Source organism: Balearica regulorum, chromosome 2, assembly GCF_011004875.1.
Source record: "Balearica regulorum gibbericeps isolate bBalReg1 chromosome 2, bBalReg1.pri, whole genome shotgun sequence".
In the NCBI taxonomy this organism is placed as follows: Eukaryota; Metazoa; Chordata; class Aves; order Gruiformes; family Gruidae; genus Balearica; species Balearica regulorum.
Window position 1 is genome coordinate 37,452,808 of NC_046185.1, and position 15,591 is coordinate 37,468,398.

The window sequence follows — 15,591 nt, forward strand, 5'->3', positions numbered from 1 at the left end:
AATCCTGATAATTAGTGATCAATAAACTATCACTTTTTATTAAAAGTGTTGCTAGATCAAGTTTAACAAGATGTAATTGGAGACTTTTAATATGAATTTCAAATTGCTCCCTCTTTCAGTTGCCAAGAAAAATGTAACTATTTTAGGCTACATTAACTATGAAGTAGATGAATGAAATACAGTGAGGTAGCCAAAAATTCTTTACAACTGATAACAAATTCTCTCTTTTGAGAGTTTCATTTAATCTCATAAAACCCATGCTATTCCCACTACTTTTGCATGTACTAGGAATATGCTACATTAAACCTGAATTATTATTACCTATTACTTGTCCCATTCATTTGGTGTATAGTCAATTCCAAATTCTGCTAATTACTTTAATTCCCAGTAACACTGAATCAGACCTTGAAGAAACTGTCATTACTGAACTACTGTTAAACATTCAGATTAACCTTGATCAATAAAGGCTTTTTAAACTTCCATACACAGGTGGCATCAATTTTAGTATCACCACTATTTCAAAGTTCTGCAATTTTATGATTATTTTGCAAGACTGCAAACACACTTTTTATAAATGCCTTACAAAAGCTGACAAAATGCTAATGAAGCAAAGAATTATCCCAGACATAAAATCAGTCATCCAAATGTAAATCCATATGCTGCATGTAATTTAGTAGTTATTAATTTTCACTGAAAATCAGTATTCCCACTTAATGATACACATTTTTCAACAGGTCTGCAGCATATACTGCACCTAAAAACTAGAGATATCAGTGTCCCACGAGTCTTTTCTGACATCAAGTACCCTGTATTCTCCTTATTTCATATGCCAGGCAACGTGATTTTGTCATGATACTCAACAAGACTTCTCAAATACTATTCTCAAAGCCATTAATCACATTTTTTAATTATAGCATTAGCTGTGAGGTTTCTCACAGCTTGTACCACCCTCTACAAAGAGAAAAATATGCTGCTTTGAATCATCTTTGTTACTCAGAACTAAACCTCTTTGCTCCCGTCTAGAGATCAGAGATGCTTATTTCTGCTTTCTCCTATTGAGAGAAGAGACACAATATCCTCAAATTTGCTCTGCAACGTGGAACAGATCTTTATTCAGTGTCTTTATTGTACTGCTGAATAAGGAAAAAGAAACCCAGGCCCTCACAATCAAGCTGCAGTGCCAGTTGCTGACTCCATTACTTTCCCAGGAACTGCACTGGAGAGACCCAGTGTCTGAGTTCTGTTGGTTCCAGTCCAATGTCTGGCTGAGGGATCATTACTACATGCTGCTACTTCTTTGAAATAGTAGTACTTGCAGCTTCCCCCACAATAATCTAATTAAAAGAAGAAAGAAGTGCTCATGGATAACAAACATTCCCAACATGTGAGGAAAGTTAATGAATACAGCCTGTAAGAGTACAGCAAGTGACAGAATAGTTTCCCTGTGACAGGGAGGTGAATTCCAATGTAGAAGGCACATGGAGGACAAAGTAAGGGAATATTCACAATTCAAATTGGGGAATGACAGAAGAGCAGCCCTGTGGAAAGAAATCTCAGGGGTCGGGTTGATGGCAAGTTGAATATGAGTTAACAGTGTGCCCTGGCAGCCAAAAGGGCCAACTGTGTCCTAGGGTGCATCAAGCACAGCATAGCCAGACGGTCGAGGGAGCTGATTGTCCCACTCCGCACTGCATTGGTGCAGCCCCACCTTGAGTACTGCGTTCACCTCAGTACAAGGACATCAAACAATTAGAGTGTATCCAGAGGAGGGCAACCAAGATGGCGAAAGCCCTCAAGGGCAAGACTTAGGAGGAGCGGCTGAGGTCACTTGTCTTGTTCAGCTCGGAGAAGAGAAGGCTGTGGGGTGACCTTATGGCAGTCTACAACTTCCACAAGAGGGGCAGTGGAGAGACAGGTGCTGATCTCTCTCTGGTGACCAGTGACAGGACATGAGGAAATTGGATGAAGCTGCATCAGGGGAAGTTCATGTTGGAGATTAGAAAAGGTTCTTCATGGTGAGGGTGGTCGTCCCTGGACCAGGCTCCCCAGGGAAGTGGTCATGGCACCAAGCCTATCAGAGTTCAAGGAGCATCTAGGCAACGCTCTTAGTCATATCGTGTAATTTCAGGTAGTCCTGTGACAAGCAGGGAGTTGGACTCGATGATCCTTAGGGGTCCCTTCCAACTGGAGATACTCTATGATTCTGTGATAATACCTTAAACCTTTTCAAAGGGAAAGCAGAGTTTCTGCCTTCTTAAAAGAGGAAGAAAAAGGTGTCTGCTGTAGTCAGAGTATTAGTTACAAGCAAGGAGAAAGGCTACACTGCTGAGGGAGAACGGCAGATGTTTAAGGCAATTAAGAGAGGCAGTGCACAAGCTTTACATTTAAAAAAAAAAAAAAGCAAGCTTTAATCTGCTTTAAAGAAAGGCTGTGAATACTTCACTACTTCACTTTCTGTGATAAACAGATATCTTTAAATCATGGAAAACAGACCCCTTGGAAAAATGACAAACTCTTCCATGCAGCTGAAGCACATTAACAAACAAACGTACTCCCCTACCCTCAGTCAACTGCAATATATCGTCAGAAGTTATTTTCTGCAGAGAATAGTATATTCTCTTTGAGAAAGAATTGTTATTAACACCAGGATGCTAAATATAAGAACTGAAGATGAATTTAGGAAGTCCCGTTGAAAATTACATAGATACTGTTTCCCTTGTCTATCTTTCCTTTAAATGAGAAAATCAGATTTATCACTAAAGTGTCAAGAAGATTAACAAACAGCTACTACCAACGGCTAAAAGACAGAAGGGTTTGAAGTATCTGAATGAAGCTATATATCACACAATTATTACTCAATGAACCCCAATCTTCTCAACATACACTTTGCTTTATATGTGGGAATTAAACCATGGGAATGTAAATGAGTATAAAGTTAATCATATATAAAATCTTTAAAAGAAACTAGTCACATCTTAATATCTTCCATTTATTCTGCATGCTGCCACACTATGGCGTTGGAATTTAAAAGCCCTGCACTCCGCTCTCAGAAATGGGGCATTATAAAGACGGATTCACTTCACAAATTACAAAATTTCTAGGCAGAACCAAAATCTCACCTTCCTCCAGGACTGCTGCTATCCTCGCTGTCCCACTGCTCATTTTTATTTCTTGGTATTGGTGGCTGCAGCATCTCAGCAGCGAGTGGGTCAGCATCATTCTCTTCACGACCAATCCATTCTCCAATGACACGAGGTCTGAGAAGGGGGGTGTTAAAACCTGTTGTGTCCTGAAGAGATATAAAAATAAAAAAAAACCCACCTAGAAACACTGCACTACTTGTTTTCAACCACACATGTAAACAGGAAAAGAAGAAATAGAAAATAAAACTACTGATTTAAAAAAGTACAAAAATAGTACAGTATATTATCATTTCAGAGGGCTACAAAATACCTAGAAACAATCATGGACTAATGAAAAGAGTCCCATTAACAAAATTTCAAGAGAGATTTGCCCACCCCAATGCCTCAAATCTCTCCTGTTTCTTACTTTTCAATAGCAACTGTAGAAATCTTGAGTATCATCTTGAAAAAATTATATTTTTTTTAAATAAATGCACAACTCTTAAATCAGCACTGTGTCAGTTCTGCAAAGCAACCGATGAGGTCACTTGTATAATGAACACCCCAACCAAAAGACTGTTTTAGATTAATAGCATCACTTATTTGCATTTTGAATTAATGCAAAACTAATAAATACATCTGCATTTGGCATTTTAAAAATAACCTTGCTGGGATTTACATAATGTATCTTTCAATTCTGAAAATGGTATTAACATTTTAATAAAATGTATTTCTGAAACTAGTACTCATATTTTTAACCACTTACTGGAAGATAGCTGGATAGGATTACATGAAGCAGGCAAAATCCAACCGGAACATTGAAAACAATAGTGATGATTTGCAACATTATAATAGGAATTTAGATTAAGGAAACAAATTGTCCTTAAAACTTGTATGAAAAAGCTGTTCTGAAGTAGTGAGTATCTCCATTCTCAATGTTACCAGAACAGTTGTAGATAAAGGGTCATATATAACAGTATAGTCAAACTAAAAAACAAGCATGTATGCAAAAAAATAGACATGAAATGACAGGATAGGAATATTTATTTTGCTTTAATTAAACTCCTTTCTATGCTAAAAAAGACATTTCAAATACAGTGTTCCTAATTAGGAGAGATATATTCTATTCCTATGCTTTAATGAGAGAAAATTTTAGGAAAACAAATCCTTGGCTGTTACCTAGCTCAGTGTCTCAATAAATATTCCTGCCATAAAACAATGCTTTCCAAACAAAGAGCATCTGGAAAAAGTACAGCACAGTGATTACTTAGCCTAGCAACCATATTTTCTTATCTTCCTAAAAACAAACCATTTTTAAATTCTCTTCCTAATTGACACAGATATGGTAAAAGCACAGTTCGAAGTAGAGGCCTCTACTGAAATGAAACAAACAAAAAAAAGTCTGCAAACTGCTTTCATATGAATATATTTACCCTGCTCCAGCTAAACGCTGTCATTTTGCTCAGGAGAGCTCCAAGAGCTTCCATTTTGATAGAGCCAAATATGACCCAGGCCCTGGATTACACTCATTCCCCCTTGGGTTTTCGTTCTGCTTTCTGCAACGTGCCTGTGAGTGCATTGCTGCACTCCACCCTCCATACCTCTGTCCAGAGTTCTCCATCACTTGACTAATTCACTTTTTAAACAATGTCTGTTTTCTGCAAGGTTGACGTGACACAGTAGGACCACTGCAAATGGAATGCAGCCATTACAGAAGAGAGAAATCTGAGGAAAACACCACGGCTTCAGAGGTTTTAGAATACCTAACCCCTGGTGTCTTTCATGTACTTACGAAACAACATTTTGTGCATCTGTCTGGTGCTGTGTCATAGTCAGGTAATGTAGACTAGATGATAGTGGCCTCTGGTCACTTGACAAGCGTAACCTGTCACAGGTATGACTACCACCTGTGAGGCTCTGATAACAACTGAATGTCGCAAACACCCGTCTTGACATGGACAGGGATGGGCTGATGATGACCAGGGAGTGTTGAACAAGGACGGAGCCTGCGGAGGCAGGATAACGTCTTGTGAGACCACTCCTCTATTCCTAAAACACGTAAACAATGACCATCTGTGCCCTGTGCACCATGTGCCTGTGACAGATCACCACTCACTTGGTCAGCCCTGAAGTGGGGGGGGGGGGGCAGTGAGTCCCCCAGACCCCCACAACTCACCGACTCATTTCTAGAACATTTCTGAACATTCCTGAGCACATACTGCGCCTGCTCAGTGATGACAGACCCCCGCCTATGGGGCGGGCACATCAGGTTATAAAAAGTGGAAACATAAGTTTTCAGCGCGCCCACCACCTGAAGACTGCAACTATGAGCTGAGAAAATCGCTGGATCCAAGGGTGGTGATATCTTTTCTCTCTCTCTCTCTTTTCTTTCTCTCTTTCTTTTCCTCTCTATCACTCTCTTTGTAACCTAATTTTTGGCACATTAGGGTAATATTGTCACACGTTTTGCTAAACGCTTTCCTTTCATAGTTCTGCTAAATTTTGAGCAGTTATGACCTTTGCCAAGCCTCTATCTTTTGTAGTTCCACTGAATTTTAAGTAAATTTATAGTTGGTTTGAACCTCTGAAGTAATTGTTGTTACTTCTCATTACCGCACAGAGAATTAAAAAGTTAACCTCACCCTCACCCCCTGAGTGGGACGGGACACCACCATATGCTTATGAGCTAGGAAAAAAGGTTATTCCACTGCCTCCAGTGCCTTCATTACACATGGTGCCTACACTAGTTTAAGTAAGAACCATTTGGCCCCTTCTGAGGTTTATTCCTGCTACTCTTTCCTTTCTCCATAGGATAATTTGTAATAATTAATTAAAAAAGGTTGCTGGAGCTAGTTAAACTTGTAACAACATGCAGTGTCAATCTTGCTAAAAGCTTTCAGTCACTTAAGTGAAAATGAAAAGTACCTAAAACTTTGCCCTTTTTTCAGTACCACAAGTTTTTCCTGACACTGTACACTGCACCACCAGCATATGAATAAGTAAACCATGAATGCTGTGTCTATTCTTGTTATGCTGATTTCTTTTTTAGACATGCTAGGGATTAAAGCAGCACTTTGATACTCTATTTAATAGAAATGTAATTTACATTACATAGTCCTGCTTTGCCTCACTTTATCACCTTGCTTTCCTTTTTGAATCTTGTCAGATTAGTATACCAGTTTCAGTGACCTAATTTATCCTCCTCTTTTCAACTATATAAGCAGCCCCAGTGAAAACAGTAAATGGAGAATCAGAGATGGCTCTATTGAGAACACCAAGACATTTATTTGACACCTTATTTCAAAAGCTTCAATAAATTCAGATGAAGTATTCAGTTCTCAAACAAGTTTTTTATAGAGTTTTGGTGGTTTTAATATTAACCTTAGAATCTTAGCTGATTTCCAATCTATACTCCCCGATAAATAACAGACGAGATTGACAGTGACATTAGTGTACACAGAAATATTTTCAGGACAGGTAAGTACTTAAATCTGCACTAAATGACCCTAGAGGATTATTTTATGGTGTATTCCAGGTGTCATCCACTTTTTATACACATCAGTGGCTACCGACTTGACACACTTGAGCTTCCTCTATGTGGAGAACAGGAGAAGAAGGGAAAGACTGGAGGACAGCTGAATCTCATCTTCACTTTGGGCTGAGATGTGGTTGCAGTATGCAACCCCTACCAGGGAGCACAGCAACATTTGTGTATCCATTTATTTAAGCACAGTTTAAAAAGTTCAGTATTTCTAATTTCTGATATGGATTTTGAGGGAACCTCCATAGTGACAAATACTTTTGGGACAGCAGAAATATGTTATGACTTAGAGTAGTTGTTTCCTCTATTTTATTAATTATAACCTGTGTTCATTGTAGTAATACTACATATAAGAAGAAAGTATACCCTAGACACAGCATAGAAAAAATGTTTTAATATTAGCCTTGAGGGTCAAGATCTGTTATGAATTATTAAATCATCTTCACTCAGGTCTAATTCTGGATCTCTAACATGTAGCTGTCTCCCATTACTAATGTTTAAAGTGACTGAAAGACATTGTTGGGAATTCCGGACAAATTTCACAATGTTATGACAGGTCTCACACTATCTGTGAGACCTCCATTACATGAAGCTTAATTAAAGCACCAATCCATGGAATATTGTGATTATGTGCAAATCTCATTTATTTAAAAAGAAAATATTTCTATTCTTAGTATTTGCAGGTTTGGGTTTTTTTTAAAAAAAAGCTTGGAAAACATTTGCTAAGTGTTCTTTAGAGAATCAAAAGCCAGAAGATGAATAAACCTTCCCCTGCCTCCTTTCAAATTGCTTTAGAATGGCATTGGTTTAGTCAGTCTTCAACTGTGGCAAGAGGTAAAGGGTGTGACTCCTTATTTTGTGTGGTCTGGTTCAGAAACATTGCTGAAATGGGTACAATCATATAAACCCATTTTAAACCTACTTCTGCATTGTAGCATTCTGGCTACATTCTGCCTCAATCTATCTCTATTACAATGCAGACATGCTACAGTGGAACATATATTACAGTTTACTTTGTGACATAAACACAAGTCAGACCATTCATGCAGGACACTGGAGCTTCAGTAGTATGGCTAGACTATACTTCTGAGTGAATTTGAACCACTTCCCAGGGAAGTGTCCTAACAGACTTAGGAAAAACCCTGAAACTCACAGTGAATTCAGTGTTTTTTCCTCTATGATTTTTTTAACCGAACTAGAATTCTGTGAATTTCACTGACAGGCTAACATCCTAGCTCAACTTTGTCTGTGTACATAAAATTCTTTGCATTATTGAGAAGCTTTAGAAACTGCACACTTTCATGCATAGTTTCTGTGCAGTGGTAAGGCGGGTGAGTCAATTCAGAAATTTGTATTATATTAACTCTGCACTTTAGTCTTAAAATCTGTGAGTCACAAGGCATCCCTTCTCATTTTCTTTCCTTACAGAAGCAGTGTCAGTTGCTGATTTTACATAGCTTCCATGGACTAGAGATGAGGTCTGAATCATCAAGAGAGACTGAACACCAAACTCTGCAAGTCTGAAGTAAATGAGATGAAAAAGCAGGGAATCTATACCATAAATCTTTTTTAGTTGCAGTAATCTTAGGAATTGTTTTTGGCAATTATATCAGTGAACTCTGAAATCTTATTAGACTGTGTCAAATTGAAAGCTTCCATCTTGACTGACCTTGTCTGCCTGTATTTTCTCTACCTCTGTCTTGGACTGAAGCCCTAAGTACTGGCATAAAGCTAATAATAGCAGATATTTGACAAGAATCTGTTTAAATGAAACACCCTTCCACAAGAGTGATTGTAATTCACAGCAAACTGGTTTTCCAAATCCAAATGCTCAAGTAACTAAGCAACTAACTAATTAACTGGATTACATGGAGGAGGAGTTACAGCAACCAACAATACTGATCAAGTACTCCCCTGACAAAGGCAGCTAGAGGTTATTGCAGCCAGAAATAAATAATTTTTTAAAAAATACTTACATAACAAGAAACAAAAATAAAGAAACATACACATGCATTCTCTGTTTTCTCTGAGTTCATAATCTAAAACACAGATAAAACAGCAGGATTATGGGCTCTGTCCTAATCCCCAAGAACGTTCCTGACTGTTAGGGCAATAAAGCAAAGAAAAGCATATAGAAGAATTTATTGTGTTTTGTTTTATGCCTCTCACGACATCTATGTAATGCCAACATTACAACCAAATCCAATGCCAAGTTTGGGCATGCTGTTCTAGACCCGTAATGTGTACCTGAAGGGTTAAATAGTTAATCCAAACCACAATTAATGTGGTTTGAAAAATCATCCAGTGCTACCACAGCCTAGATAAGGAAACTAGTATCAGCATGTATTACTGGGAAAGGATTTACAATGAACTTGACTACATTTATATCTGCAAAATAAACATTGCCTGGGAACATGCTCAGGTAAAATGGAACCCAATTCTACCTAATGTTCAACCATTATCAGGTAGTCTTTGGTTGCTTTTGGTGCAAGCCAAATAATACACTTAGAAACAAGTCATAGGAACATTTCAGGAATTAGCTCATGTAATGGATCATTCCTGAGATGCAGAAGTCCACAGAATGGTCCTGACTATGCTTAATTTCTTAACGCAGAACTAGCCTTTGTGTTGATTAAAAATCCTTAAGGGGCAAACAAGAAATAGAAGTGAAGTTCACTAAAGTCAACAGAGACAAAAAACTGTGCTTCTGTATAACTATCCTGGAAGCCTGTTGAGCAATGCTGAACAAAGGAAGCATGTTAAGAGCGTTATTGTTTGGGTTTGTACTTTTTTTCCACATAACTTTTGATTTCAAGAACATTCAATTTACCTGTCCTCATCAGAAAAAGATGTTAAAGCAGATATAGTACTGTAAAGGTGTCAAGTAATGTATGCTATTGAATGTACATAACATAATGTCAAGTTTTATATATTAAAAAAACACCTTTCAATTTTAAATAATAAATAATAAAGTAGATGATAACAAAAAGAAAATTAACTCTTGGGTCAGACTGGATCCTGAGGAAATTCACCAATGACGTTCCCCGTGTCAACTTTCACACTGAATAATTACATTTAAAAACCATTAATGTTTTTGAACAATAATCTATCACCATTTAAAACAAATTAACACAGAAGTATCTCCTAAAAAATGTATGTAAAAAGTATGTGATAACTGGCTGTAGCCCAAAATGTCTTTTTCCTCCCACAAACAGTATTTCATGGTTTTTTTTTTCAACAAATAAAACCAAATGAAGACGAGTTCTTCGTGAGAATTCTTCAAGGTAAGGGTTCTAATAGAAGGGCTTTCTAACTGTATTTCTTATCACTTCTGAGCACAGTTAAGGCAACAGTAGGAACGAAGACTTAGATACTGTTATATTCTTAATATGAACAATGACATAAAGCAAGATCAAGGTCAACACTTTAAGTAAAGGCCACGGTTTTAAAATGGCAGCCCCATATGCACATGACTGCATGGTAACAGTGATCACTCTTGTCTAACTGGCCTTTCCTGGAGAACCCAGTGGAGATATTTTATATGCACTTGTGTCAGAAAGGTTCGTGCCCTCATTTTACCAGGAGAAAGGAAAGATATTTAAAAAATTCCTATATTAGGCATGATTCCTGTGTCTTATACACCTTTTGATCCTATTTCCCTGATAGTAATGGTTTCTGACACCAAGAACATAACTCAAGATTCTCGGTACTAGACGTGTATCGCTGTTCACTGGTGAGATTTAGAAAGAGTAAGGCGTTCTGTTTCCTTTGGAACTTTGAAAAATCAGCTTGATTACTCTTTCAGCAGGGAGTTCATTACAGCTAAAACTAAAATTCATGTTAACTGTATAATATATCGAAAGGGCCAAAACAGAAGAGATCATTGCTTGTTGCATTCAGCAAGGAAGTAATCACTGATTGTTATGCCCTGTGCATTCCTGATCAAATCTAGGGAGAAAAAATTACTACAACATACTCTCACAAATCATATCTGAGAACGCAGAATTCATGACTTCATGAATAAAGGTATTTAAAGCTAAATGTTTCCAAAAGTACCCAAAGTAACCCAACACACTATATTAAGGAAAGATGGTATCAAGATCAAAAGCACTTCCATGGCCTCATTAAGAGCCTCTTAAACTCAGTGAGATTTTTTTTTTTCCATAGTTGACAGCCCATCCTGGATCAAGCTCTTAATGTATCAACATATACTGTTCTTACCCATATACCTTTCCCTACCCAAATTTCCTCTGAACCCAACAGAACTGAACTGTGTACACCAGGACAGGGAGATGCAGCTCTCATCACCTAAAATTATCACAATCATCTGTCTTTTTGTACTGTTCATTAGGCATACAGTAAGTCTTACCTTATCAAGTTCATCAGAAATAGCAATGCCTGAAACAAAACAGATTAAAAAAAAAGATTTAGAAACGTTCTTTCTATAAATGATTTTTACTACAGTAACTGCAAGTAAGGTTTAATCTGAAAAGTTTACATATTGTTCTCTGCACAATGCTGTACCATACAATGCATCATACTTTGTTCCATTAGTGAAATTGCCTGGAAACAATATACTCTTAACTTTCCTCAGCTGCAGTATTATCAAAATGAGTTTTCAAAAAACTATGGAAATGAAAACAGCAGATGTGCCAGTAAAGTGACAATGAGCTTAAGTACACTTCTACCTGCTTTCTAAAATTAAACCAGCAATATTTACATATGGATGCATTATTATGCAAATCTGGCCCCGACCAGCATCATAACATCACACTACAATTACAGGGCAACATGGACATGACTCTTCTCTCTTTCTCCATGGTTCAATGTAGAAGCAATTCTATGAAAACAGATGGAATTTAGAGAGAGGAAAATCTCAAAGTAAAATTTCACAATAGAATGTAAACCAGTTTTTCTAAACTCTCTGAACAAGAACTTATTTGCTCTTGCCCCTTCTGTTGATGCCTGCCTGAGGCTTTCCTATGCTTGCTTCCATCATGTCATCTAACTCTTTTAATTGTGACTATCCTGTAGCACATTAAATATTCACAGCTGGTCTCAGAATTTTTAACACATCTACATGCCTCAGTCATATCACATGGAGAGATGAAGTAATCATAGATTTAATGCTATCGTGTTGAAAATTCTGATGTATTGAAAGCTAAGCATTTCCCAGGTTCCTATGAGGTTTGATAAGAAACATTTCCAAGTTAGAACTTCAATTAAAAAAACAAAGAAAAGAATCTCCTGGCAGTGGAAATAAAGTGGAGAAGCACCTGTGCATAGGAAGAACACACACTTTAAAGTTGTTTTCTAATTCATATCATGTTATTAAGACAACTTCTTCCAAGGAATACAGGAGATGATATTGCAATATATGTAGTATCAGCTGAGCAGAGAGCTATTCTTTCTAAAATCACACTAAAGATTACAGCAGTATAAGCTAACATTTCATGACATACTTATTTCTAACTATTTGGTATACTATAACTACCTGAATTCTTTGGGTTTTTACTGTGCTTTTAATCATTAACTCTATATGGTTAATTCTTAGTTTAGATTGCTTCCTTATATTGAATTTTGTTTTAAAAACAGTGAAGTCCTAGGAGAACTGCAATTATAATTCTAAGACCTGATCAACACATACGAAATATGCCAGGAGTTAACAAAACTATTTTCAGTCATTCAGTAGTTATAAAGTAGATTGTATTGAAAATGATCCATTTTGCCTAACCCTTCTATATCTCACAGCAATTAACCCATTTTAATAACTTCAGACTTTTATTTAGCCCAGACACTACACTAATGTCCATAAAGTACAATCAGTAGGTTGTACCAACCTGAATCATTCAACAGGACTTTAATGTGTTATGAATTTCTTCAGTCCCCAATGGGCATTTACTAGAGAGAGGATAACTGCACTCCTGGAGGTAATAAAAACATAATTCAAGGTTCTCTTTACTTCAACTTTGAAAACCTGATTTCCATCAACCAGCTCTCCATCACATTGGATGTATTTTGCATAACCGAGGTGAATCCATCTTACAACCACAAATACGATCTCTAAACAGACAAACTACTTTTTCTCAGCAATTTCCCATAATGTTAAGACAGTTCATTTTGTGTTGATATGGGTTGATTTCCTCAGACTGGAGGTTGGTCCCCTTTTCTTCTGCTTTCACAGATGCTCTGTGAATGGGTCTTTGAAACCTGGGAATGGATGCAAGAGCAACTTTTCCCTGTGCTGACCTACTTGTTAAAAACATTTATTTTCAAGTATAGCTAAAGAAACTACAAAAGATCACCTTGCCATTTCCAAGGCACCATCCCAAAAAATGCCAAATGCTTTTATTATTCAACTGCCTGTGTTGCTAACCAAAGATCAGTACCGAAAGTATCAAATAACAAATGGGAAAAACTATACGACTCAAACAAAAAGCTCTGCCAACTTCTCTTATTAAGTTACATATAAGCACATAAAATTGAAAAACATCCATATTCTAAATGAGTGCTTTTAGTAAAATGCTTTTTTATCTAAGTCTCATCAGTTCCCCAGAATTTACTCTGAATTTAGAGAAAACTAAGCTGAGTCATCAAATTGACCAGAATGCCTCAAATTTCTTCTTTATTAAATTGCAAACAGTAGCAAGACACCAAAACTAACTATTTCTTAGATAAGCATGCAGAGAGATAGCAGTTTCTGAGGACATCTTGCCAAAATAAAATTTAAGAAAAAAAAAAAGTTTGGAAAGCTTTTATCTTTGCAATCACAGAATTAAACCTGCAAACTCTTTTTATCTCTCTCTCTGATGTGGTATCAAGAGAAAAGAAAAAGGATTTTTGGGAAGGAATTTCTTAATGAGCTTGTTACAGTAATCTTGGCATGGTGATTTTTCTGAAGGCAGGATTTACCATACTGTCAGTCATACAGATCTTTATGTTACGGCTTCAGCTCCTTTAACATTAACAAAACCTCATTAGTACAACTCCATTAGCAGAGACCAGGATAAATTAGTCCATAAAAAGGTGAGTGTAAAAAAGCTTCTCCTTTGCTTCCAAGACACTACTGCACAACAAACTTAGGGTGTCCCCACTCTTACCAATTTTCTTTTGCAGTTTCCAAACTGACAAAATATCAGAGCTGAAATCGAGAGGAGGAGGGACTTGCACCCTATGTGCAGTGGACAGAAAATGTGGACAACAGTGAGGTGATTTTTCGGGTGCAGATCTCAGGTAGAATAGTATGGACTCCAGTTTTCACTAAGTAGTTCCTCAAACAATTAAACTCATTGCATATATGGCCATGACAAAAAAAAAAACAAAAAAAAAAAACAAACCAAAAAACAAACCCAAACCCAGCAAAACACCTTAATCCTGAATCCTGAGAACACAACTAGAGATAGTCATAATTATCATACAGGTGTATTTAAGATTTCTGTATTCTCTTAAGCCTTAGCACACTTCTGACATTTTGGTACTCAAATAGGTTACTGACAGTTACTTTATTTTGAAGCAACACATGGATAATTTAAAAAACTTTAATTTCTACAAAGTAATTGGTAACAATGGTTGCTATTTCTGGTTCATGTAATTGCTAATATCCAGAGATCAGTGTTTTTCAAAAAGAAAACTCTCTTTTTACTTATTTTGCATATTTGACAACAAATAATTGGTTGTGCTATCTGTACCTTGCATAGTTATTTTAATTTTTTTTCTCTGTGGCTTTCATACAACATCAAAGAGGAAAAGATAAATTTTATTTATCATTCTAAATAGGAAGATGTCATTGTAAAAATCACAGAGTTCTAGAGACAAAAGGACAGCCCATTCCATGAAACTACTTTAAATTGAAACAGCTATATTTCAGGTTTAGGCAAAACACCCGTAACTGTAGCCAAAATGTCCATACACTTAAAACTATTTATCTAACGATTTAGTCACTTCCTCAAACTGTAGCCTTTTTTCATCACAACTTAATCCTAATTACCAGAAAGCTCTAATACCAGAAAAACTGACACAACTAGTTTGTTCAAGCTTGAATCCAATCGCTTTGTTAGAAAAGAAGTTACTAGGAACAACTGTTTCTGACTTCCCTCAACTTAAAGCATTTAAAGCCTGACTCTGCATGATGATGAATGTAGAGAATGGACATTTTAGGGCTGCTTCATCATTGCTCTGCCTCCAGCCACTGAGCAGAGGATTAGAAGGAAACTGTTGAAAAAGTTCTCCTCCTTTTGTTGGAGAAGGTCTGATGTCAAAGGCAAAGCCTTCAGAAATAAAGGAGTATGGCTTTACCCTTTCTCTCACAGTGGCTGTTTCTCACAGACAACATTTGCTATAGTTTTATATCATACTATTATTGACAACTATACAACAGTCCTACCATTCTTACTTTTTGCAATGAGAAAGTGCAGCATTTCGACTAACAGGGTGAGAGGTTTGCTTGCCACCATCAGCTAAGGCTCACAGACAAGGTTTACAGTGGGAATTAGTTAGGCATCTAACTGCCAATTTTATGTCTTTAAAAATCCTCCCTTTTACAAGTAATTAAGGGTGCTGAATTTTGATCAGGCATCACAAGTACCCAGCCCACTCAGCTGTCTGGTGAATTACAGAGACAGATTCAGGGCACTTGTTTCTACTTTTGAGAGTAATGACCCTCTGTGCTGTCAGGGTGCTGGAACAATAAACTAATTGGTCTGAATGTGCTTTCACAGTCCTTCAGAAATGCTCCATAGCCACTACTGCCATCTCTGATCAGCAACAAATCTGGAGCGGGGCTGTTCATGCTAGCATAGCCTCTCTCAACTGCAACGCTTTCATTCTATCAATAGCTTGTTTTTTTAAGAGAACTGGAAGAATAAGGTACTCTCTGATTTCAAGAAAGGTCTGGCGCACTAGGATTAAATGAAACTACCAGACAATGTA

At 37.0% G+C, this 15,591-nt stretch overlaps 1 protein-coding gene across 4 annotated transcripts in view; it reads right to left on the minus strand.

Annotated features, from left to right (window-relative positions):
• Positions 1 to 15,591, minus strand: part of C2H8orf34 (chromosome 2 C8orf34 homolog) — a 201,662-nt gene that overhangs the window by 132,665 nt on the left and 53,406 nt on the right. For all 4 annotated transcript variants that reach the window (XM_075743929.1, XM_075743927.1, XM_075743925.1 and 1 more), the window contains 2 exons: positions 11,033 to 11,061; positions 3,120 to 3,289 (listed from right to left, as the gene is read on the minus strand). In XM_075743929.1, the coding sequence (XP_075600044.1) occupies positions 3,120 to 3,289; positions 11,033 to 11,061 (199 nt within the window). The remainder of the gene's footprint in view (positions 1 to 3,119; positions 3,290 to 11,032; positions 11,062 to 15,591) is intronic.